This window comes from Oryzias melastigma, linkage group LG4 (assembly GCF_002922805.2).
Source record: "Oryzias melastigma strain HK-1 linkage group LG4, ASM292280v2, whole genome shotgun sequence".
In the NCBI taxonomy this organism is placed as follows: domain Eukaryota; kingdom Metazoa; phylum Chordata; class Actinopteri; order Beloniformes; family Adrianichthyidae; genus Oryzias; species Oryzias melastigma.
Window position 1 is genome coordinate 1,528,223 of NC_050515.1, and position 27,078 is coordinate 1,555,300.

Below are 27,078 nucleotides of genomic sequence, written 5' to 3' on the forward strand. Positions count from 1 at the left end.
TCACCCCAATAAAGATGAAGTTCCCTTAAAGATGCAGCTGAATTTATGGTTTTTAGGGAGAGTCTGATCATCAGAAGTGAGAATAAGAAGTCCAGCGGGGTCTGTGGTTTTTCTCTCCCCATTATTCACCGCCGTAGAAATTATAACTCGCTGCACATTTCTTTCACGCTGGGGTTCATTCATCTTTGATTACACCTTTCAGGTGATATAAATTAGGCCTATCCCAAACGGCTGCCTTGATGGATTACGGGCGTGGGTACACACACTGATCAATATCATGGATTAGTTTCTGTGTTCCAGGCGGCTCTGCAGGAGCTCCTCAGGCCTCACAGCCACGGCGGGAGGAGACCTCTGCTGATGAAGACGAAAATACGAAGGGAAATAAAAGTTTTAATGATGTGGAATCTGAAATGTTGTTGTGTTTGGTTGACCCACTGCAGTTTAAGAGCTTCTCCAGCGAGTGAAGAAGGTTCTGAAGTCATCCCAGCGACACTCGTGTTTCAGGGAAACATGTCTGCTCCCTGGAACCCAGACAGGAAGAGGAGGAGCTTCTTCTAACAGGAACTCAGTACCTGGTCTTTCTGGACTCCCACCCCACACAACAACCTGAGCTGGTCCTGAACAGGAAACTCACCTCCCTACATGATCACTACAACACCGTCAATGTATGAAACGAGACAATTCACGTGTCAAATTTACCGCTCGACGCCCCGACAGCAGATCAACCGCCACAGATTTCTGGACTTCATTCGTAGCCACATTATGCTTGTATATGTACAGATATTATTTTTATGTTACTTTGAAAGTTGTTTTGTTTTTTTCTAGACGCGTTTTTTTTATTTCTTTCTGTCATTTTTTAATCATATATTTTTTAAATTAAACTAAAATCTTACACAGCTAATTAATTAATAGATGTTTATTTTTTTCACATTTTCCTAAATCACTTTGTTGCTCATGAAGCTTTAAGAATCTAATGAGGTTAAACTGCGTCTCTTTGAGCCTCAATCAACATCTTTTTATTTTAATTCAGTGACAAACTGTGATGGAGGAGATTCAGCCTTTAACCCGTCATCAGCAGAGCAGAAACGAGCCGCGGACCGACTCACCTGGAGGAAAGGTAAAGGTCACAGAGTGCGATCTATAAAGTCAATCGAAGAAGAAAACACTAAAATAATTACTTTATAAAAATCTCAGTGATTCATTTTTGTTTTCTGGATCAATTTTTCAAATACTAACGATGTTCTTCAAATAATTTTGTGTCATTTAGAACCAGGAGGAACTGTGGGAACCTGCAGCTGTTTTGGCTAATTAAGGATTTCTTTTGGTTCTTGAGGCTGTTTTGGGGTTTAACTTATATTTTAGCTACATGCTAGCTTTTTTTTTTTTTTGGCTAATTTATGTTTTTTTTTGTTTTGTTTTGTTTTTTAGGCTAATTTGGCATTTAGCTAACTATCAGTTTCACAATTTTGAGCTATTATCTTCAACCTTTTCAGTTCTCAATTTCAGCATCTTCAACTGCATAATTCAGCTTCCAGCATTATCACAGGTAATGCTACATATCTTGTTCATAATTGTTTTAAAAACTCACAATAACAACTCACTAATATTTCATAAATAATTTGTCTCTCAGTGGTCAAAAGGTAATATATGATCATATAAATGGATATAGTTCACTCTGAAAGGCTTAAGATAATCATAGTATGACCCCTTTCAGAGTTTAAGTTGATTTATTCTGGAATAATATTCCTGCCTTTTTATTATTCATAATAATTATGTTAAAAAGTTACAGATTTAAAGTTTTAAAATGGTCATTCTGCTAGCTTTCTGGACTATTTTGAGATTTACTAAGATTTTTTAGAATGTTTTGTGTTTAGCTAATATTTCAGCTACATGCTAGCTGTTTCGGCTAATTTAGGATCTTTTTTTTAAGCTGTTTTGGAGTTTAGCTAATATTTTAGCTACATGCTAGCCATTTTGGCTAATTTAGGATCTTTTTTTTTAAGCTGTTTTGGAGTTAAAGGTTTTAGCTTCATGCTAGCTTTTTGGGGGGCTAATTTGGGCTTCTTTTTGCCTATTTTGAAGTTTAGCAATTTCTTTCGGTCACACGCTAGCTGTTTTGGCTAATCTAGGCTTTTTTTTTTTAGCTTTTGAGGCTGTTTTGGATTTTTGCTAACATTTCAGCAACATGCCAGCAATTTTGTCTAATTTGGGCTTTTTTTGGTTTTTATGCTGTTTTAGAGTTTAGCTAATGTTTCAGGTACATGCTAGCAATTTTGGCTAATGTAGCCTTTTTTCAATTTTTTAGGTTATTTTGAAGTTTAGCCACTTTTTTCATAGAAATGCTAGCTGTTTTGGCTAATTTAGGATTTTTCATTTTTTTAAGCTATTTTGGCATTTAGCTAATATTTTAGCTGCATGCTAGCCATTTTGGCTAATTTTTAATTTTGTTTAGACTATTAAGTTTAGCTAAAATTTCAGCTACATGCTAGCTGTTTTGGTTATTTTGGCCTTTTTCATTTTTTTTGGCTAACTTGGCATATAGCTAATATTTTAGATACATTTTTTGTTTGCTATCATCTTTAGCATTTTCAGCTATTAACTTCAGTGATTTCAGCTAGCATCTTTAGACGCAAAATTCAGCTTGCAGCATTAACACCAGCATTATCACAGGTAATGATATAAATTTAGTTCATAATTATGTTAACAACGTACATTTTAAAAATGTAGTTTTAGAGTGTTTAATAAATGTTTACCTGCGACCTAAGGTGTGTTTTGGATTTTGACACCGATGCTAAAAGGTTTTAACAGTAAAAAACGGGTCCAAACGGGCGGACCGGGTTGGACGGGTCAGAGTCCCGACAGTTTGACGGGTCAGAGTCCCGACCGTTTGATGATCTTCATCAGAAACCTTCAGGAGAGGAAACCCTTTGCAGCATTTATCAGGCTCAGTCCGAGAGCTCCGTATGGAGGAGGCATCCTAAATAATCTTTTAAAAATCAATCTAAGCGATTAGTGTCTGCGGCTGAGCGAGGAGGCAGATGCCGTGACAACTTCATGTTTAGGTAATTATCACCCCTCCCGGCGTGAGCCGGGGGGCCTCTTAACGCCCCTTTGTTGTTGTTAAACAGTTTGCGGTGTTGATGGATGATGAAAAGGGAACATGCACCCACGGCTCTCCTGGGACCCCCTCATAATGGCCGGGCGTCCCTCGTGGGCCGGCCAGCTGGACCAGCTAAACGCCGCGCTCACGGGCCGCATTCTGTGTGTGTGGGGGGGGCTGCAAATACATTATTCACGTCTATTTGATGGGACGTCCTCTGTGGAAAAGCACACACTCACATGCAAATTCATCCACTTCATCATATCGCTGGCAGGGCTGAGGAGTCACATGTCCCTGTGGAGGCTTTCCTGCACTGTCATCAGACCCCCTCATCCATATTCAGGATCTCTGCTGGGGGGCTCCTCCGGTTTGTTTTCCACAAGACAAAGCAAACGTGAAGTTTTCCTCGTTAGCTCGGTCAGAGGTGGATGTGGCTCCGCCCCCTCTGTGTGCAGGAGGGATTATCCAACCGCCGTCTGACAGACAGGACGGGCCCAGCGTGGGCCTCTTCTGTCCTGGAGGGGCTTCTGCCGTCCTACCCGCTCTTTTCTCTCTTGTTTTAGTCACCTCAATGCCCACCTGAAGCCGAGTGTTTTCTGATTGGTGGGACGGCTAAGTATCCAGGTTAAGTGGCCCACCGCCGCTTCCCTGCGGGGAGCGCGGCGCCCGCAGGCTCTCCGAAACACTCATTTCTTAAGCACTTATTTCCTGGCCGGCCGCTGTCTCTGCAGAGGCCTCCATCAGATTGTAATTAGAGCCAAATGGCTGGGAGCAGACCCGCTGATCTGCAGGTGACCCCGTGAAATATGGAGCCAGCGAGCTGCTCGCTCTTATCACACAATAATTAAGCTTGGAGGAGTTTGTAGCGTGGGCCTCAGAGACGGGATGTACGCCTCTGTGGTTGTAAAGCACATTTCTCACAAAAGTGTTGAATACAGTTACATTTGAAAGCAAGTTGAAGTCAAAGGATTGATAAAAGTTTTGATAAATTGTGAAAAAGTACATTAGAAAATGGCGACCGGGTCGTGAACGCGACTTCCGGTTAACAGATTTAGAAAACAAAGACCTGAACCCTGTTTAACACAATTTAACATTTAAAGGTAACTTTATTAATTTGAAAAGAGAAATGAACAATATTTATTTTGTGAATGTCTCTCCGAGCTGTATGTTCATTTCCTGTCTGAGATCGTTCACAAATCTAAATACAAATTGAGGTTATTGAAAATATCGACCTTTCATTTGAGCAGATATTCTTCTAACGGGTTTTGTTTTACTTGGTGTTTCTCACGTGTTTTTTTTTAGCATAAAAACGGATCCAAATTCATGTTGTAACACAGTGTTTTTCAACCAGTGCATCGTGAGAAATTATTCATTTTCACTAGAAACATTTTCCGTCACCAGGAGATCAGCTCTGATTTCATCCAAACAAGCTCTGATAAAACATTAGATAAGAATATGAAAGACCATAAAATACCTTTTTTGTGTTTAATTCCAATAAAGACTTTTTGATATGACGGTCCAGCGATTTAGCCACAGCTAGCTGTTTTTTGGAAAAGCTCCGCCCCTTCAAGTGTCTCCTCCAATCATTCTTGGAGGCTTAATCGTGTCATCAGTCTGACTAATCAAAAGTGAACACTCTAACTTTTTTGTTCTCATAAAGTCTCACAGCTCCAGCAAAAATAGCAGCTAAAGTTGGAGTTCAGCGGTGTAGCTTCTGGTGTCAGATCGTGGAAAAATACGAAGCTCAGAGACACGAGTTCGTCCAGCATCAGTTTATGCACTCCATCTCCCATGATGCATTGGGTTACAGTGACAGCACTTCTGCACTATGCTACTAAAATAAAGCAATTTATTCACCCAAAAATAAATAAAAACATGTTTTGTAAACGATACATTTCGTATTATAACAAATAAAAAACAATAAAACTTCAAAAGGTTCACTTTTTGTGTTGTTATAACGTAAACATGAATATCATGTTTTTTTGTGTGTAAAAAAACAACAAGTTGTGATCTTATAATTATAAAAAAAATACAGTTTCTCTGACACAAACATTTAAATAAATAAAAAAAAAATCCCTCTGGAAAGAATATATTATTGTTTTTTTGGTGAGGTCACATAAAATTGCACAAATTACTAGAGTTATAAATAAAGAGGAAAATAACAACTTGAGCAAATTTTCATCTAATTAAGTTGAAAATTATTATTAAAAACAACTTTCATTGCAACATTTTAGAAAAACAGCTGCAACTTACAGCATTTCTGCCTGAATTATTATAAATTATTGTCAGAAGATTGTGGAGGGACTGAACCTCCATCCAGACTATAGACTATTTAAATGTTTGGATGCTGGTGGGACGCAGAATTTGCAGGCTTTCTTTTGATTCAGTAGTTTTGGGTAGGCAGCCCTGAGCGAGAGACCTACTGACTCTGATGGTCGAGTCAGCAGGTCTACATGAGTTCTTTGTCTTTTCTTTTGTACCAGCACACTAATTATTGTTTGATTATTTAGTAAACGTCCACACTATAGTGATTCTCCTGCTCCTTTCAGTACGTTTTTGTATCGATTTCAGTAATCTTGACATAAAACATTCAGCTCTTATACTTTTGGTATTTGTACATTTTAGAGTTTTTGAAAAATGAATGAGAAATTGCTCAAATCCTTCAAAAACTTTGTGTACTTTAAGATTTATGAACTTCTGCGTACTTTCAGCTAAAGACACCGTTCGAACCTTAAAATGTTTAGCAACTACTCGCTTTTTTAGGCTAACTTGGAGTTTAGCTAATATTTTTAGCATATGCTAGCTGTTTGAACTAATTTACACATTTTTCCAGTATGTTCTAGTCTAATTTGTAATTTAGCTAACATTTTAGCAATATGTTAGCTGTTTTGGCTAATTTACACGTTTTTCCATGTTTTTTAGGCTGTTTTGGAGTTTAGCTAATATTTTAGCATTATGCTAGCTGCTTTTGGTGAATTTACACATTTGTCCAGTTCTTTAAGGCTAATTTGGAGTTTAGATAATGTTGTAGGAAGCTTTTGGCTTCAGCATTTTCAGCTAACACCTTCAGCAGTTTTTGCTAGCTATCAGTTTCAGCATTTTCAGCTATCATCTGTAGCATCTTCAGCAGCCGCATTCAGCTAAAAGTATTCACACTAGCAGGTAATTCTATATATATATAGTTTCATTTTGTTCTTTTATTTCATCACAGAGAATTTTGCTCCTTAAATAAACTCTTTTTTTTCTTTCTGGTGTCCAGTATTTTTTCATGTTATCGTCCCCTTTCGATTGATTCCCTCGACCTGACCCAGATGTACCTGTTGGGGGCGTAACAACAACCCAAGAAGATCGCGTCACGTCCGACTTTAGTTTGGTTTTCTACCCGGTTGCTCTTTGGTCATCACGTTACAACAACACCAATAATTCATGTTGCACCAAAATATTTATATTTAGATTTCCCAATGAATAAATTATTGTAACACATTCAGTTTGTTTAAAAATACCTTTAATAATTTTATTATTGTCCACCAATAAGTGATTTTTTTTTTTTTGCTTTGATATAAAAATTTTAAAGAAAATATTGATTTATTTATCAATTTGTTTGAATGTTGACAAAAATGTCAGATTTTCTCTTTTGGTTTTTGTTAAAATTGTGAACTCCTGCAGTGATATAATCTGTGTGTCGAGGGATCACCACAGTCACAAATGTTTTATATAATCACTCAAATGTACAAACGTTGAACTATTATCCTAATACTGATCCAGAGTGGATAACTAATGGGAAAAACGTGAAAACCATTTCTGTTAAATTGGATGTTTTGTGCGGCGCCTGCAGCCGCTGAAACTCTGGAAGTTGTGATGTTGTGTTGCTGCTGCAGCTCTGCCCTGCAGCCTAAAGCCTTTTAAGAGGCCTGTCTGCAGAACAAGGCATAAACCAGATTATCAGGCAACAATAAAACCATCCCCTTATGCTCATTTCATAAAACACTTTATAATAAAGCTTAAGGGGCGGGAGCTCGACTTAACGAGGTTAGAGCGCTCCGGTTCTGATGCAGGAGTTCATTTGGATTAAAAGTCTTTCAGGAAACAAGCGCCGGTCCGGACGGACTCATCTCCAGAATCTGTTGGTCTTAGCGGGTGGTTGATCAGACCCGCTGCACCTGCAGAGGTGATCCAAACGCCGCGGTTCTGACAGGACGGCCGTAAAGCCACGAGCTCCACAGATGAGCTCCAATTCACTAAATGTTTGAATCCAGATGACCCACAGATGCTTTAAAGCAGATTTAACAACAATAGACAGATGTTGGATGCTGATCGGTGGCTTGCATACGGGAAGCGGGTGACTCTTTTTCATCTTTTTAATCTCCAAAAGACTTAGAGCTGTTTCTAAGTGCTCCCAAATCAGATAAAAGAGACAAAGGAAATCAACTTCTCCATGTAAGCGTGCGCTGCTTTGTGATGCTGATATGGACCAGAGAGGATTACTGCTGGATGGGAGGCTGGCTTTGGAAGATCTACGAAAATGGGAATATAGACATTCTTACTTTACAGGATCATCACAGTCACAGAGCGGGTGGAAGCCATTTGTCTGGGCCATGCAAAGATTCTTTAAAGCTTAATAGCGCTGAAACTCAGAGTTCAGACTCTGTTCCACTTTATATCCCATAATGCAGCACTGATGTCAGAGCGACTTCCCGTGTGACAGTGTCTCTTTACGCAGCTCGCTGGGAAAGTTTGAAAATAAAGTAAACTTATATTATAGCCTGATCAAAGCAGGAATCAGGAGAGTCTAACTCAATCACACCAGGGGCCAAAATCTAAAACACATCTTAGATCGAACAGGATAAACATTTATCGAACACTCGAAAACTACATTTTTAAAACTCTAAAACTGTAACTTTTAAACATAATTATGAACTAGATATATAGCATTACCTGATAATGTTAGTGTGAATGTTGGAAGCTGAATTTGGTAGCTGAAGATGATGAAATTGATAGTTAAAAACAATGAAGTTAACACTCAGCTAAAATATTAGCTTAATGCCAAATCAGCCTAAAAGAAAACTTAGGTTAGCCAAAGCAGCTAGCATGTAGCTGAAATATTAGCTAAACTCAAAAATAGCCTAAATGTAAAAACAAAACTAGCAGAATGCCATTTTTAAAACTTCAAAGTTTTAGTTCAGAGAGAATAGGAATATACTTCCCATCAAACTCTTTTTGACAGGTGACCTTTGACCCTACACCACCCATCCAACACATTTGACAGGTAACAGATGGTTTTATATACATTTCATTAGAAATTCTATACTTTTTATCTTTCATCCAACATTGTTTTGATTGTGTCTTTACTTTGTTTTTTAGATTTATGCATTACGAGTCTGAATCTGAACAGTTTCGATCTTTGTTGTAAAACTTAAAAACAGTTTGATCTCAGTTTATACATTTATGACCTTCATACACTTTCTGGTTTATTGTGGAAATACTGTCCTACAAAATGTGAAGATATTAAAAACAATTTTAAGTCCCTCTGATCATCTTTTGATCTATTTTCAAATCCTTCTCAGTCGTCTTTAATTCTGATGATGCCGTTTTTCGCCCACATTAACAAATTTGTGTCGTTGTCTAAGACATAGTTTCTGCAGAGCGGCAGGAATTCGTTAGAAATAGTTTTTTTGTTTATGAAATTTTCTTTTCTTTGATCCCAGTTTTGACATTTATGATTTATGACTTTCGTCTAGTAACTGGTTTATTATGGAGTCCTACAAAAAGTGAAAATATTGAAAAACTGCCACAAAAAAACAGTTTAAAGGCCCACTCTGATCATCTTTTGATCCATTTCTAGACATAGTTTCTGCAGAGCGGCAGGAATTCATCAGAAATTCCTTTTTTTTAATCTTCTTCCACATTGTTTTGACCTTTACTTTGTTTTATGTATTATAATTTTGTCAGAACAGTTTTGATCTTTTACACTTAAGAACAGTTTGATCTCAGTTTTGACATTCATGATTCAGAACTTTTGCTCACTTTCAGATTTATTATTGAATTACTGTGTTATACATTATAAGATGTGGGCTAAAACCCAGTGCTTGTACTAAAAGGTGGATATCATGACACAAAAACAGTTTTAAAGGTGAATTATCAGAGGAAACTGTGGGCCTCCGACTCCTCTGTTAATGTATAAACTCCACTATTTGCCTCCTTTTCCCCACTGGCTGAACCTCAAATGGTAAAAACACACACAATAAATTATCATCTGACTTTTGATTATTTACAGGTATTTCTCCAGAGTGCGTAAAAGCAGCACGGCCGCCTGCAGCAAGCAGGAGTTTGAGGAAACGCTGCTTCTCTCGGCTCGCGGAGCGCTCCATCAAACCGCCGTCAGCCCCTCTGCGAGCTCATTGTGGGACTGGGCTGATATCCGCGGTCCCAGCCCCTTCCCTGGGTGATGCTTAATTACCCTGGATAAATCCACTGGCAATTTGTCAGCATCCTCACCCACACGCGTACTTCCTGCCTCTCTCATTCCTGCTATAAGCTGGTGTAATGAATCACTAATCACTGGGTCCCTGATGAACATCCCCAGCCTATTATCTCTTAATTACACCACTCAAGAGGAGGCAACAAAAGCCAGCGGGGGGTGAGGGCTGGAGAGGAGTGGTCGGGATGGTTTAGTGCACAAAACATGAGAGGAGAGCGGTGGAATTGCCATCAGGCGGTGAGTTATGTGTGTCACCGAGTCTGAGAGGCCGCGGTGGTTTATGTAGTGGCTCGCTCTCAATCTGCGCTCAGCTTTTCTGACCGGCGGGCTGAAAACCGTCCTCTTGTGGAGCCACTGCGCGGCGGCGGCAAATGAAACCTCTAACTCACAGAGTCATTTGCAGACGCCACTCCTGGGATTCAGAGCAACTTGCCACAGAGCAAAGACAGAAATTGGAACTGGCAGCAGACATGAAATGGGGTCATGGGATTTGGCCTCATGAACACACACTGGAGCGCGCACGCGGCGACACATGTCTGAGCGGGAAAACGGATGTTCGGAGCGTCGCCGGTAATGAGGGCGGACTCTTCACCCTGCAGGAGGATGGAGTTTATAGAGTTGCATAAGTAGTTTGGATCAATTCTGTTTCTTTAACACCAGAACAACCGTGTTTATGTAGTTTTGTTATGTGTTAGCACGATCAGTGTAATTCCAGCAGATTCTAAAGGAGAAAATCCCAAATTAGCCAAAACGGCTAGCATGTAGCTGAAATATTAGCTAAACTCCAAAACAGCCTAAAAAAATTAAAAAATTCCCTAACTTCAAAATATCCTAAAAACTGAAAAAAGCTTAAATTATCGATAACAGCTAGCGTGTAAATATTAGCCAAACTCCAAAACAGCTTAAAAGATCTTAGTAAATGTCAGAATAATCCAAAAAGCTGCAGAATGACCATTTTTAAAACTGTAACTTTTATGAATAATAAAAAGGCAGGAATATTATTCCAGAATAAATCAACTTAAACCTTAAATAACTTTCAATATTTTACTCTCAATAAAAAAAATATTTTGTCAAAATTAGTTAGAAATGAGCACAAGATAACATCGGACTATTAATAACAATAAAATAAAGAACTAATAATCACTTGAATATTTATTTCTTCAGTGAGCGACCATTTTTTAAGCTGGATAAAGCTCAGTGAGGTGTGCATTATCAGAGAGCTAATTCCCAATAAAGCACACTTCGTCGGGCATTTTCCCTCACTTATCTTTTAGGTTTAAATGTTTTTTTTTTCACAAAAAGCGGAACATTTGATACCCAGTGCGATAAGTTGTCATGGTAACGGAGCCTGCACCGAACTCGCGCTACTGCTGCAAGGAAAAGTTACCGTGGCAACCCGCAACGCAGCCAAACAATAAAGGAACTTTGCAAAAATAAAATGAAACTGCAAATAAAAATAAATACTGAAAATAAAATAAACACTGCTAATCAAAAGAAATGCTGAAAATTAAAGGAAACGCTGCAAACAAATAGAATGCAGAAAATAAAAAAAATGCAGAAAAACTGTAAATCAAAAGAAATGCTGCAAATAAAATAAAATAATACTGCAAACAAAAAGAAATGCTAAAAATCTAAAGAAACGCTACAAACCCAAAAAAATGCTACAAATGAAAAAAGACACATTGGAAGTAGATTATCTGTTTTTTTGTTTGTTTGTTTGTTTGTTTGTTTTTTTGATGCAGCACAATTGGATTATCAGTTTTCCATTCACAGTCAGCAGCCAATCAGAATAAAGTATTCACCCGGACTATAGTATAAAATCGATTTACTTTATTTTGAAATGATTTTACAAAAGTAAAAGTCGATTCCACTTGATAAACAGCTTACCTCAGACAGATCGATCTGACTGGAGCCTGTAAATTGATTCATTGATTATAACTGTTACACCCCTACACAGACATGAAGGACATTCCATCTAACCTGCTCTCTTTACAGACAAATGTTTTATATTTAAGGAGTTTTTAGCTCAGATTCATGAGGACGAGGGAACTTTTCATCCTCCTTTATGAGGAAACATTAGAAAATTGGTCCAACTTCACTTTTTGGGTCCACTAACTGACCCGGGAAGTATTTTGTCGCTGACGCCGAGCGCCCGCCGTCTGGTGCTCGGCATAACTGAAGTTTTTGAATTTAATCTGACTAATTTCAACACATCCTTGGAGGATCTTAAGGCTTAACTCCAGAAAATGGAGCGAACCTTTGGATTGCTGGTGTCTGTGTGCCGTCAGCGCTCCGGTGAAAGCCTGTCAAAAACAGTTAGCTTCTCCGCTCAAACTACTTCTTTGCTTGGAAGCTCCCGGCCTCGCTCTGGGTCTGCAGCATTTCTTTCTATCCTCTTGTTTCTCTCCTTTTGTTTAGATAAAGCGAGGGATTAGGAAAGATTTACCCCCATAAAGCAGAGGTTTGATGGGCTTTTATCCCACCATGTTGCTAAAGCTGTGTAGCCCCTGGATTAGTTCCTGACAATAGGAACCCTTGTGCTGGCTGCAGCCCGAGGGGCACAACCCCAAACCAGCGCTGAGCAGAGAGGAAGCAAACCTGCCAACCTCAATACGTCAAGTTATGCTGAAGGAGAACCGGACCGAGCTGCTGGTGCTGCTCAGCCTCACACCTGGACACACCTGGACACACCTGGACACACCTGGACAGTCAGAGATGCCATGTGTGGAGGAGAAGCTGCAGTCATTTTTACACATAAATTATATTTTAAGATGTGGACTAGCAACACACCTGAACAGGTGTTTTCAGAGCTCCTGCATCCTGAGAAGATCAGAATAACTCCACTGTATGGAGCTATGCTGGAGCCAATATTATTAAAAACCCAAATGAAACAAAGCAAAAAAATAATAATGTTGTTTGACCAAAACAAATGTTAAAAAAATATGAAACCTTTTGCTATTCTAAATCTTTTTTATCTTTTTCAAATCTTAAAATGTTTAAAATCAAAAACGAAAAAAAAAATAGTTGAAAGTGAAAAAAAGATTTAAAACTGAAAAGAAGTTTTGAAATTGAAACCTAAAAATTGGAACATTTGAAGCTGAAAATAATGATGTTTATTTTAGGATAGCAAAACATTTCTGACATTTTACATTTTTTTGGCCAAAAACAACAATTTTTTAAAATTTGTTTTAATTGGGTTTCAAATAATATTGGCCGCAATTTAGCTCCATATTTCAAATCCATAACTCTGTCAAAAAATATTGGTGTTTGACCAAAACTAATTTTAAAATATACAAAAGTTTTTGCTATTCTAAAATTAAATTACTTATTTTCAGCTTCAAATGTTCTGGCTTTTAGGTTTCAAAACTCAAAATTTCAATTTCAAAACTGAAAACGAAAAAAAAATTAAAAGTGAAAAACAGATTTGAAATTGAAACCTAAAAATTGGAACATTTGAAGCAGAAAATAATTAAGTTTATTTTAGAATAGCAAAATGTCTCTGACATTTTAAGTTTTTACGTTTTTTTTGTAATTTGGGTTTCCAACTAATATCGGCCATAATTTACCTCCATACCACTGAGGATCCTAACGCTTAAACTTTAGAAACACGACGCGTAAACCTCCAATCTGTAGAGCAAACACTAGAAACATGTTCAAAAATATAGAACATAAGCTGTTTGTTCATTGTTATACGTGACAAAATCCATGAAATGGATCTAGTAGAATTAGGATTGACAAGATTTCTTAAAATAACTCTTCTCTTTTAAGACTAAATTACATTTTAAAATTGCCTTTAAACACTCTTATTTATGTGCTAAAATAAGCTTTTATTGCACAAAAAACTGTTTTGTCTTTAAAGTTCTAACAAAAATGTTCAGATCATTAACATTGTAAACATTGTTCTGCTTCTCCTGGAGGTTGTTTCAGTTTGGCCACTAGGTGGCGATCGCGCTATAGAAGTACGCCTTATTCCAGAAGAAGAAAGTATGAGGAAAAAACTGTTTTAGACCACAAATGGTTACTTTAAAAATATTTCCCAAAATGAGTTTGGAAAATTCAAATAAAGATGTTCATTTAGTCAACAATGTATGTTTAGGTCGACCGAGCGTTAGCATTAGCCGTCCTATGGGAAATTCCATTTAACGTTAGCATGAAGCTAACGGACTTTAGCTTTATGTTCTAAATCGATTTATAATTTTATGAACCGATTATTGATCTATTAAGCTTGAATCGATTCAAATCAATTAATCGATTTTATCAACCCAGTCCGAGCGATAAGTATCGTATCGTGAGACACATCAGGATACGTATGATATCGTCAGACTCTTGCCAACACACGCCCCTAGTTTTCAAGATCGAATTACACAGCAAAATCTTTAAACTTATTAACTTAAAACAAGTTTTACTTTAAGTAAGTTAGTTTTGTCTTAAATTAATTTAGTATAAGGACATATTTAAACTAGAAAAGTTGCATTACCTGTGATAATTCTAGTCTGAATGCTTTTTTACTGAATAGTCACTGAAGATGCTGAAGCTGATTGCTGAAGGGATTTGCTGAAAATGCTAAAGCTATTTGCATACTGATAAAGTTGCTAAAGGATTTAAGTTGCAGAATTTGCACAAATAATTAAAAGAATTTCTTGAAAAGATTGCAAAAATTCGGTCAAATTTGAAAATGCGTGAAGGTATGAAATTAGCCTAAAACCTCAGTACATGCCAAATTAGCCAAAAAGTGAGCATTTTGCTAAAATGTTAGCTTGCCTTCCAAAAAGTAAAAAAATCCATAGTAATTGCCAAATTAGCCAAAAAAGCATTTTGCAAAAATACTAGATTATCTCAGAATTAGCCCAAAAAACCTCAGCAGATACCAAATTGGCCAAAAACATTAGCATCATGCTAAAATATTAGCTAACATTACAGCACATTAGTAGTAGTTAACATTTTGATACCAATCCTTCATAGTTTTTAAAGGGCGCAAAAAATTTGGACAAAAAAATCTCGGATTGCAAAATACGAGATATGAAATTGGGTAAAATTTCAAAATTTTAGATAAATTTAACGATACCAAAAGTATAAGCATGAATTTCCTGAACATGTTGAATGTTTTTAATTGCAGAAATTGAAAAATTCCTATTCATTTCAATGGGACTGAAAAATCACATGAATTGCACAAAATTGCAAAAACTGTGAAGTTGACAAATACCAAAAATACAAGTGATAATGTCCTGAACGAGCTGAACGTTTTGATCACAAGTTTGCAGAAATCGCTGAAAGTGTGATTGAGTTTTTACGTTCTAAAAATCCTGTGGAAGAAAAATAAAAAAATAAGAAAGTGAAACCGACTAAATGAAACCACACAAAAAACTTGGCGAGATTTCAAAATTAAAACCTTGAAGTTTGAATTTTCACAACAAAAATAAAGACATAATGAAAGTAGAACTTAATATTACTGCGACAGACTGGCGACCTGTCCAGGGTGAACCTCGCCTTCACCCATCAGTAGCCGGGATAGGCTCCAGCAGCCCCGCGACCCCGAAAGGGAAAAAGCGAACAAGAAGGTGAATGAATGAACTTAATTTTATCATAAATAAAAACTATTTTGAGATAGATAGATAGATAGATAGATAGATAGATAGATAGATAGATAGATAGATAGATAGATAGATAGATAGATAGATAGATAGATACTTTATTATTCCCAAGGGAAATTATATTAATAATATATTCAAACGCCTTGCAGTCTCTTTAGGCTGAAATGAAACTTTGACCTTTCTGTGACCTTCACATTCTGGACTCTTTGTTTATGTCATGTTGGACAGCTGCTGGTTTTTCTAGATTCTGAAACGTAGATGTGACGGTCGGTTTGTTCTGGAGACGTTGGGTCAACATGAAGCACGGACTTTGAGTTCTGTTGGCCCAGAATGGATCAGGAAGAGGCGCTTCGTTCCATCACTGTTTTGTTTTTTCCATAAAAGGAACCAAAGTGGAGAAAATATCTAAAAATGTAGCGAATGACAAGCGACGGTTTATCGTCGAGTTCTCCCCGACTGAAGGAGCCGGTTTGGAGTTTCCTACAAGATAGAGGAGTTTGGGCTTGGACTCCTCGGAGATCAGAACGGCGCCGCGTGTGAGGCTGTCTTAGAGGTGAATTCCCCTTTAATACAAAGGATTGCCAATGGCAAGGCGCTTTGTTACTGCAGTCACAGCAGTCCCACAGAAGCAGTCAATTCTGAGCCATGCATCAAAATGATTAATTTCAGCCAAATGAGCACAAGCTAACCTTGAATCCGAGCAAGGAGGAGGCGCTCTGAAAGCGAGCGGCTTCAGGAAGTAACAGAGAAATAATGATCAAAGTTAATGGGCTTTAGAGCTGAATCAACTTTCTCCACTGAAGGGGTAAAATTACAAATATCCACGCGTAATAAACCTGACTAAACGCTGCAGAGGATTTATAAATCTCGGCGTTGATTGGGCCTGCTGCAGGGATGGAGGTTCTGGAGGACGGAGAGAAAGATTCAGATCGGAAGAGAAGTTTAACAAGCCAAAGGGAAGAAAATCAGCAGAAAGTCGTGATCCACAGGAATCAGAGCTGAATCTGACGGAGGAGCGTCATCCTGCACGCTGGAGGACGCCTGAAAGGAGAGAAGGAAGCTGAAATGAGTTTGCACAAACAAACACAGAAGTTTGTTACATATTAAAGCAAAAAATATGTATTCTTTTGTTCTGCAAACCGGCTTATATAAAATATAAATCCTGATTATTTGAGGGATAAATTACAACAAACTCAGTAAATGACCCAAAGTTGGTTGTTTCTAGCCCAACTCTGAGGCTAAAAATAGGGCTAACTTTTTATTTAATTATTTTAACTCATGGAAAAAAAACATAAATTGGGTCAAAAACTAAATAATTTGTATTGGTACAAAAATCTATCCCATCATAAACAACCCAATAAATAACTGGAAAAGTTGCATTAGCTGCGATAATGCTATTGTGAATGCTTTTAGCTGAAAACAGTTGCTGAAGATGATGAAGCTTTAGTGACGCAATTTACTTTACCTGCTGAAGGAATTTACTGAAAATGTATAAACTATTTGCAAAATGTTAAATTTGCCAAAAGGCTGAAATTTTATTACAGAACAATGAAAGAGCGCTGAAGTTGACCTGAATTTCTGAAAAAATTGTAGTAAAATTGATTGAAAATTGCAATTACATGCTAATTATGCAAAATTATTTAGTGTGCTGCTTAAATATGAGCTAAACTCCAAATTAGCTTAAAAAAAATCTCATTGGAGTCCAAATTAGCCAAACAAGCTAGCTCGTTGCTTTATAGTAAAGCTCCAACAGAGCCTAAAATTCATCAGTTGCTGAAATTAGCCAAAAATGTTAGCATGTTGCTAAAATATTAACTAAACTAAGCCAAAAAAAAGCTAGCTCGTTGTTTAAATACTAGCTAAACTCCAAAATAGCCAGAAATTCCTCGTTAAACTAAATTAGTCAAAAACGTTAGCATGTTGCTAAAATAGAAGCTTAGCTCTAAGTTAGCATAAAAACTTCAGTAGACAAATTAGCTAAAAACGTTAGCATGTTGCTAAAATATTAGCTAAACTCTTTTTTCTTTAAATTAGTCTAAAAGATGAAAACACATTTCATGAATATATTTAAAGGTTTGTTGTTAATCTACTTTAAATTACGAAATTTGTAGATATTGTCATTCAATTTTTAAGGGGTATATTTTGCTCAATATTTCAAAAAGTTTATAAAGACCAAAAACACAAACAGTGATGTCCTGAACGAGCTGAACGTTTGGATATCAAGACTGATGAAATCATTGAAAGTGTGATTGAGTTTTTACGTGCAGAAAAACGTCCAGAAAGAATCAAGAGAATCACTTTAGTTTGAACGTTTAACTAATTCTGATTAATTTGAAATAAAACAAAGTTTAGACTCAAAAACTGAGACTCAGTGTTCGCATCAGGAATGAAAACCAGAATCTTTCTGAAAATCAACTGTGACTTCAGGGAAGGGAAAGAGGACACGCCCCTTTCACCTGAGGAGGAATCACCTGCAGATTGTTGCGGAATAAATGATCCTAAATCTGTTTTTCTAGTCGGATTACAAAAATAATGTCGGCCGCAAATAAACTCAATTTGTTGGAATAAATCTAAAAATCTCAAACAAATACTTTAGCTTTATTTTAAATGATCATAAAAATCCGCGATTTTTCCGTTTGTCACACCTGACTCTGAACTGCAGCCTCGCGGACACGAACATCCACGCGCGTGACGCTGAAGGAACTTCACCCCCACTGACCGGATTTACCTCTAATTTAAATATCAATTAAGTTAATCCGATTCTTTCACTCACAAACTTTTGGCCCAGATTCTCTTTGACCTCAGAAATAAACTTTTTGTTTTTCCATCCCATAATTTTCCATCTCATTAGAGATCTGGACCTGTTGCTCTAATTATCGGACACTTGAAACGTGATGGATTTTCATAAATATTTATGTGAAAGTTGAGTTAGGAGGTTGAATGTGACCAAACATCAAACGCAGAAGTGACCCCCCCCCCCCCTCTCCATTTCAATAGAGGAAAATTCAACAAATATATGCAAGCTTTACATTAAAAGGCTACTCTGGCTGCCCCTAATTCCAGCCTAAACGGTTTTTCTTCGCAAGAAGAAATCTTTTCTTAAAAAAAAGAAAAAAAACTTGAGGAGAAGAGAGGGGCATTATTGTTTTAATCCTCTTACCAGCAGTCATTTTAAGACATTTTTGGAGGGTGAAATGGCGTCTTGTCTCCCAATCCGAACCTAAATCCCTCGGGGCCGGGAAGCTGCTGGAGGCGAAGCGGCCCAGCCCGCATCTCTCCATCTATGCCGCTTTTTCCCACCGAAACATGCGGGCGAAATCAAATTAAAGCACGGAATTAACGCGGGAGCCGCAGAGCCGAAGTCTGCGCCACGCAGAGCGCAATGCGCGCAGAATGAAACGCGCGTAAATGGATGCCAAACTCTGTTTGTGCGCTCAAATTAACGTCATATTTATCATAAATATGAATGTAACTCTATAGTTAGAATAAAGTCAATATTTTTATTATTATAGAGACTTAATTGATGATGAAATCAGCAGCTTTTACTTCATTTACGCGTTTCCAATCACTTCCGGAAGCCTTATTTGGGCATTATTTGACCCCCCCACCGTCACAATTATAGAGAGTTTTAATTGAACTTTTCCAGCCCGGAGCGGCGGTTCGGGACCAGCAGTCACCCAGAAACGGAGGGAGGGGTGAGAAAGGAGCCGGCGCTGTGATTGGCGCAGAGACGCAGCGTGCGCGCGCGCCGCGGACCCCACCCGGAGCTCCTTAAAGGCCGGTGGATGGCAGCTGGGCGTCCTCCCACACCGCAGTGACGGCAGGCGGACGCGCAGCGGAATATTCGGGGATTTCTGTCCGGACGGACGGACGACGGAAGCCGGAGGGGAGAAAATGAACGTTTGCTGGGGGATTTTGGAGGAGAAGTGATCCGAGAAGCGAAAACAAAAAGAATTTCCGGTTTGTGAGCTGCGGCGGGAACAGGTGAGAAGTTTTACGCACAGACTGGAAGTTGAGTTTGTATTAGAATTTGGCTCCAAACTCCCCAAGAAGATGCACTTTTTATCCTGAAAGTTTTCTGATTTATTTCTTTATTTATTTATTTTCAATAATTTTTAAATTGAAGCGCACGCGGACACACGAAGGTCCGTCCAAAACCTCAAAGTGAAGATTTTACGCTAAAACTTTTCATCTAAACATCTAACAGATCCGTGAATCATCATCTCGTTTAGTTTTTGTTAATCTCCTCTAATTCATCCCCATAATCTCCGATTATTGTTGGTTGATGGAGATAAATGGACGCGCGCGCGCAGCTTCAGCCTCCGGGCGCTCGTCAGTAAAAAGCTTTTTAATTCTAAATTCACGCTCATTTGCATAATTAGACTTAAACCGGAGCTCGAGGCGCCTCACAGAACAGCTTCATGTTGAATATAAAACATTCAAATATGATTTGATTCATTTGATAAATGAATAAAATCACAAGTATCCGTCACTCCTGCGCTCCTGTCACGCGCCGGGCCTGTGCGTGGAGTCAAACCCGCATCGTGAGGATGGAGATCCCGACGCGCTCGCGCGCAACTCCTCGGCCCGCCGCAGATTAAAGTCCCGGTTCCGTTCGAGCCAAAAACTCTCAACGAGGAAAACGAAACTTTAGGTCGGAACGCGCGCGCGCGGCATCCGTTTAACCATAATAATTAAAATATAGAAAATAAAAAACATCCAATTTTAAATTCAGAAAAGGATCAATTTGGTTTGAGAACAAAATATAAAGGTTAATTTCATTTAAAATGTATTGATTATATTATTTTACTCAATGGGGAAATTATGTATATTTTTTATTCAAATTATATTTATAACATTTTTTTAAAATTAAACTAAATTGTTTATAATTAAAATGATTTTTTAAATGAACTGAAAAAACAGTTATCTGAATTAAAGCAGCATTTTTAGAATAAATTTGATTTAATTTAACAAATAGATTTTAGATTTAAAAAAAAGTCACAATAATTATTAAAACGTGTTCTATAAAGAAAACCGTAAATGTTAGAATGAAGGCTTTACTCTGAGATTTTTATCTGATGCAGAAATAATACAAAATAAAGATTCATATATTTGTTGGCTGGATTTCACCTGATAGGAAACAATAATAATGAATAATAAAGAAGTAACTAAGTGGAGGTGAGATTATATAAGTTTGCTTTTTCTTACTCCTTTTCAAGAAATCAGTCACATTATTTTTGACTTTAGTTAATAATTACTATATCTAATAAATCAAATGTGACATAATTGTGTTTTTGTTTGTTTGTTTTCTAATTAATGTATTTCATTATTTCTGTGATGAGTTTGAAATCTTGGTGTTTTCTCCAGAATTCTTCTCCATCGATCCACACTAAAGATCTGTTGAATGTTGTCCTCCGTGGGAGTCTCCTCCTCTGACTCCTCTGACTCCTCCTCCTCTAACTTCTCCTCCTCTAACTCTCCTCCTCTCCTCCTCTAACTCCTCTCCTCCTCTAACTTCTCCTTGTCTAACTCCTCTGACTCCTCTAACTTCTCCTCCTCTGACTCCTCTTCTCCTCATCTCATCCTCTAAATCTCCTCCTCTAACTCCTCTCCTCCTCTAATTCTCCTCCTCTAATTCTCCTCCTCTAACTTCTCCTCCTCTGACTCCTCTCCTCTTCTCCTCATCTCCTCCTCTAATTCTCCTCCTTTAACTCCTCTCCTCCTCTTACTCCTCTCCTCCTCTAACTTCTCCTCGTCTAACTCCTCTGACTCCTCTAACTTCTCCTCCTCTGACTCCTCTCCTCTTCTCATCTCCTCCTCTAATTCTCCTCCTTTAACTCCTCTCCTCCTCTAATTCTCCTTCTCTAACTTCTCCTCCTCTGACTCCTCTTCTCCTCATCTCCTCATCTCCTCCTCTAATTCTCCTCCTTTAACTCGTCTCTCCTCTAATTCTCCTCCTCTAACTCCTCTCCTCCTCTAATTCTCCTCCTCTAATTCTCCTCCTCTAACTTCTCCTCCTCTGACTCCTCTCCTCTTCTCCTCATCTCCTCCTCTAATTCTCCTCCTTTAACTCGTCTCTCCTCTAATTCTCCTCCTCTAACTCCTCTAACTCCTCTCCTCCTCTAATTCTCCTCCTCTAATTCTCCTCCTCTGACTCCTCCTCTGCAGACGGCGGTCCCAGCATGCAGCACTACGGGGTCAACGGCTACTCTCTCCACGCCATGAACTCCCTCAGCGCCATGTACAACCTCCACCAGCAGGCGGCGCAGCAGGCGCAGCACGCGCCCGACTACAGGCCGTCCGTGCACGCGCTCACCCTGGCAGAGAGACTGGCTGGTAACAATCTCATTTTCCTCCATTGACGGTTTGGTGACCTCCAGGCTTGACCTTTTAAGTTAAACTGTTGGTGTTTCTTGCCTCTCAACGGTTGCACATTTCAAGACATCATCCTCGAGGCCCGCTATGGCTCTCAGCACCGAAAGCAGCGGCGCAGCCGCACGGCCTTCACCGCCCAGCAGCTGGAGGCTCTGGAGAAGACCTTCCAGAAGACGCACTACCCCGACGTGGTGATGCGGGAGCGGCTGGCCATGTGCACCAACCTGCCCGAGGCCCGCGTGCAGGTAAGGAGGGAACCCGACACCGCCGCACGTTTAGTAACCGCTTCAATCAAGATGTCTGACCCGGCTTTAGGGCTCCCTCAGACGATTATTTTAATAGTCGACTATTCAACGATTATTTTTTCTGATTAGTCGACTAATCGGGTCATTCGCAAACTGGATGTAGAACAAGAATCTTAACCATCATTAGCTTTAAACTAACTAAAAATAAAGAAAATGAAGATGATGGTTTATTAAACCTTTCATGAATCGTGCAGCTTCTGTCCTTCATTAGTTTCATGTATTAAAACAAGATCGAACTAGAAAAGTTGCATTACCTGAGATAATGAAAGTTCAGCTCTTTGCTTAAAGTGCAAAAGCTATTTGCAAAATGTTAAATTTGCTAAAAGATTGGAAATTTTGTTTTACGAACTATGAAAGACCGCTCAATTTCTAAATAAAAAAAATGTAGTAATATTGCTTAAAAATCCCCAATACATGCCGACTAGCCAAAAAAGCTACCTTGTTAAATACTAGCTAAACTTCAAAACAGTCTAAAATTCTTTATTAAAGTAAATTAGTCAAAAGCGTTAGCATGTAGCTAAAATTAAAGCTAAACTCTAAATTAGCCTAAAATTCCTCAGTAAACTAAATTAGCCAAAATTAGCATGTTGCTTACATATTAGCTAAACTCAAAATTAGCCAAAAAAAATCTTAGTAGATGCCAAACTAGCAAAAAAGGCTAGCTTGTAAAATACTCACTAAAATAGTCTAAAATTCATCAGTAAACTAAATTAGTCAGTAATGGTAATTTGTTGCTAAAATAGAAGGTAAACACTAAATTAGCCTTAAAAAACCTCAGTTGATAACAAATTAGCTAAAAACATTAGCATCTTGCTAAAATATTAGCTAAACCCCAATTGTTTTAAAAGATGAAAACATAGCCCATGAATATATTTAAAGGTTTGTTGTTAATTTACTCAAAATATTTCTAAAACTATAAAGTAGAATGACATGAAAATACAAGCAGTAACGTCCTGAACAAGCTGAACATTTTGATACCAAGATTGATGAAATCTCCAAAAGTGTGATTGAGTTTTATGTGCAGAAAAACGTACAGAAAGCAGCAGGAGAATCACTTTAGTGTGAATGCTCACTAAGCAATCACACTAATAAATGAGGTCGGCATCTGAAACAAAGAATTATTTTTCACAGAAGATAAAGTTTTGGTCTCATTGACTCAAATATAATTAAAGTGGAGTTTTTGGTGCTGAACGCTCACAACTTTGTTCAACTTTACTCACTCTGACTCCATACAATATAAAGTAACGACTATTTTAATAGTCGACTAATCGTGGCAGCCCTAAAAACCCACTTTTGTGTGGCAGGTCTGGTTCAAGAACCGCCGAGCAAAGTTCCGGAAGAAGCAGCGCAGCCTCCAGAAGGAGCAGCTCCAGAAGCAGAAGGAGGCGTCTGCGGCCGCCGAGGGGTCCACAGAGGACGCCAAAACCGAGACCACCTCCGCCACCACCCCAGCTCCCGAGCCCCGCACTCCTCCTCCTCCCCCCTCCTCTGAGTCTGAGCGGCTGGCGGCGGCGGCGCGGCCCCAAGCGGGTGAGATGAGCGTGGAGGTCAACGTCACCTCCCCGGAGCCGTCAGACGGCGAGTCGGCGGTGGAGGATAACGCCGACAGGGAGGAGGAGGAGATGAGAGGGGAGGGGGGGCCGGCAGCTCAGGCGAGGAGCAGCTCCCCCACCTGCAGACGGCTCAGCCCCACGCCAGGTAGGAACAGCAGCAGACACGCCCCCAGCCTAAAAACCAGAGTAGATAACAATTAACCAAAACGTTAGCATGTTGCTTACATATTAGCTATACTCCAAATGAGCCCAAAAAACCTTAGTAGATGTTGAATTTGTCAAAAAAGTTAGCTCGTTGCTTAAATTCTAGCTAAACTGCGAAATAGCCTAAAACTTCTCAGTAAACTAAATTAGTCAAAAACGTTAGCTTGTTGTTTATATAGAAGCTAAACTCTAAGTTAGCCTGAGAAAAAACCTCAGTAGAAATCAAATTAGCTAAAAACGTTAGCATTTTGCTAAAATATTAGAAAAATTCCAAATTATCCCAAAAAACCTCAGTAAATGTCAAATTAGTCCCCAAAAGCTAGCTTGTTGCTTAAATTTAGCTAAATTCCAAAAAAGCCTAAAATTCCACAGTAAACCAAATTAGTCAAAATGTTAGCATGCTGCTAAAATAGAAGCTAAACTCTAAATTAGCCTACACAGTCCAAGTACATAAAAAAAAAATCGCAAAAATGTTAGCATGTTGCTTAAATATTTGCTAAACTCCAAATTAGCATAAACACCCTAAGTAGATTCCAAATTAGCCAAAAAGCTAGCACATTGCTTAAATACTAGCTAAACTCCGAAATAGCCTAAAACTCCTCAGTAAACTAAATTAGTAAAAAACGTTAGCTTTTTGTTTAAATTAGAGGCTAAACTCTAAATTAGCCTAGAAAAAACCTTAGTAGATGACAAATTAGCTAAAAATGTTTGCATGTTGGTAAAATAGAAGCTAAACTCCAAATTAGCTTACAAAGCCCAAGTAGATAAAACAATTATCCAAAAATGTTAGTATATTGCTTAAATATTTGCTAAACTCCAAATTAGCATAAAAAGCCTAAGTAGATGCCAAATTAGCCAAAAAGCTAGCACAATGGTTAAATACTAGCTGAACTCCGAAATAGCCTAAAACTTATCAGTAAACTAAATTAGTCAAAAACGTTAGCACGTTGCTAAAATCGAAACTAAACTCTAAATTAGCCTACACAGGCTAAGTACATTTAAAAAATAGCAAAAAATATTAGCATGTTGCTTAAATATTTGCTAAACTCCAAATAAACATAAAAAGCCTAAGTAGATGCCAAATTAGCCAAAAGCTAGCACAATGCTTAAATACTAAAATAGCCTAAAACTTATCAGTAAACTGAATTAGTCAAAAACATTAGCTTGTTGCTAACATAGAAGCTAAACTCTAAATTAGCCTAAAAAACCTCAGTAGATGACAAATTAGCTAAAAACGTTAGCATTTTGCCAAAACATTAGCTAAACTCAAAAGTTTTTGAAAATCACAATAAATCACGAAAACATCTCCATGAATCTGGACGTGACGCTGACCTTCTCTCTCTGCCCGTCAGATTCGCCGCTGAGCTCTCCCGCCCTGCCGTCCTCCAGCAGCCTGAGCGGCGGCGGCTTGGCGCCCAGCAACTCCTACGCTTCGTCGCCGCTCAGCCTCTTCCGGCTGCAGGAGCAGTTCCGGCAGCACATGGCCGCCACCAACAACCTGGTGCACTACCCGTCCTTCGACATGAGCGCGCCGTCCTCCCTGCCCTACCTGGGCATGAACGTGCCCTCGCCGCTGGGCTCGCTGCCCTGCCAGTCCTACTACCAGTCGCTGTCGCAGGCCCAGCAGGTGTGGAACAGCCCCCTGCTGCAGGCGGCGCCCGCCGGCCTGCCGGGGAGCCTCAACAGCAAGACCACCAGCATCGAAAACCTGCGTCTGCGGGCCAAGCAGCACGCCGCCTCGCTGGGGTTGGACACGCTCCCCAACTGAAGCCGCTCCGCCCGTGTGTCCGACTCCCCCATCCGTGACCCGTGTGCAGAACCCCCTGAAAGCATCAAGCCACGAGGACGGCGAGGATCATCATCACCGAACAAACCACACACAGGAAGGAGGATTTAATGAAGACATTTTTGAGTTTTCCATGGATGCTTTTATTTTAGCTCCTCGCTATAACGCCCTTAAAGTGAGCCGTGCATGCCAGCACTCCTGTGAGGACCCGCCCACGTGACCACACGACCGTCCGCTCCTTTACAAACCCACGGACGCTTGTAAATACGCCTCAGCCTCAATGTCCACAGTCCTGCCGGCACAGCAACGCCTCGCTTTGTCTGCAGCGTGGAAGGAATTTCAACAAAACCCTGATTGAAGGAGAACATCCTGGAATCGAATTTAACTCGACACTTTTCCTGATTCTGCTGGGAAGAGGCGGAGTCACAGTGTATTATATCATGTAGATCAAAGACCTGTATTTCTTAATTGATTTAAATGTGAGTAATTTATCTGTTCGAAGCAAAAGAATAAATCAATCATGAGAATCTTTGTTAATGTGTCTTCTTGGATGTGTGGCAGATATTTCTCATCTTTTATTTTTTGGTTCCTTTAAAGCAGGAGAGTCAAACTCAGTCGCACAAGAGGCCAAAATCCAAAACACACCTGAGGTCGAACAGGATAAACATCTACTGAACACTCGAAAACAACACTTTTAAAACTTAAAACCGTAACTTTTTAGCATAATTATGACCTAGATAATATATAACATTACTTGTGGTTTGGCCACTGAAGATGCTGAAATTGATAGCTAAAATCTCTGAAGCTGATAGCCAGCTAAAATATTGGATAAATACCATATTAGCCTAAAAAACATAAACAGAAAAACAGCTAGCATGTAGCTGAAAAATAGCTAGATTTCAAAACAGCCTAAAAAAGTGAAATTAGCCAAAGCAGCTAGCATGTAAATATTAGCCTAAACACAGAACAGCCTAAAAAAAAGCCCAAATTAGCCAAAATACCTAGCATGTAGCTGAATATTAGCTAAACTTCTAAACAGCCTAAAAAACTTTTAAAAATTTTAAATTTACCAAAACGGATAGCATGTAGGTAAAATATTAGCTAAACTCCAAACAGCCTAAAACGCTAGGAAAAAAACGTAAATTAGCCAAAACAGCTAGCATTAGGCTGAAATATTAGCTAAACTCCAAAATAGCATAAAAAATCTTAGTAAATGGTCTAAAAAGCTAGCAGAATGATAATTTTTAAAACTTTAGATGTCCCACTCTGACAAAAATCCACAGAACCAAAAGAAAAATACAAAACCAAATACGGCCACAGCCGTAACAACAGTAACTTTTTAATCAGAATGGGGCGGAGCAAGGACCTTGTGGCCCCGCCCAGTGCATCACAAATACGAACTTTTTCCTTTGCCGTTTTTTCATCTGCTCCTGATTCACAGTGATATGAATAAAAGAAACACATGAACATGCTAAAACCCCGTCTTCACGGGAGTGGGTCCTTAAACTTGTGGGAACATGAGTCCATCCACGAACCAGACCGTGAGGACTGGAGTCTCCGGCCTCAGAGTAACACGAACCGCCTGCGATGGGAGACCTTTTGTGGTGAAGATTTAATTCAGGCTCACTGAAGACACCTTGATGATCCGTAAATAATTTAGACGCAGGGGGCCGGCCGTCCTCAGCC

General features: G+C 38.9%; 1 protein-coding gene and 1 long non-coding RNA gene across 2 annotated transcripts; one reads left to right on the top strand and one right to left on the bottom strand.

The window, feature by feature from the left end:
- Nucleotides 1–14,661: 14,661 nt before the first annotated feature.
- LOC112150091 lies at nucleotides 14,662–25,069 on the bottom strand. The gene is made up of 3 exons (XR_002919896.2): nucleotides 24,939–25,069; nucleotides 23,141–23,576; nucleotides 14,662–16,210 (listed from the first exon to the last, which is right to left on the bottom strand). It is a non-coding gene; the product is annotated as an uncharacterized LOC112150091 (long non-coding RNA).
- Nucleotides 18,788–25,924, top strand: LOC112150090 (diencephalon/mesencephalon homeobox protein 1-B). Its single transcript, XM_024278090.2, has 5 exons — nucleotides 18,788–19,153; nucleotides 21,338–21,505; nucleotides 21,611–21,789; nucleotides 23,154–23,547; nucleotides 24,959–25,924. The coding sequence occupies exons 2-5, from the start codon at nucleotides 21,352–21,354 to the stop codon at nucleotides 25,372–25,374; spliced, it is 1,143 nt and encodes a 380-aa protein (XP_024133858.1). The 5' UTR covers nucleotides 18,788–19,153; nucleotides 21,338–21,351; the 3' UTR covers nucleotides 25,375–25,924.
- Nucleotides 25,925–27,078: the final 1,154 nt, after the last annotated feature.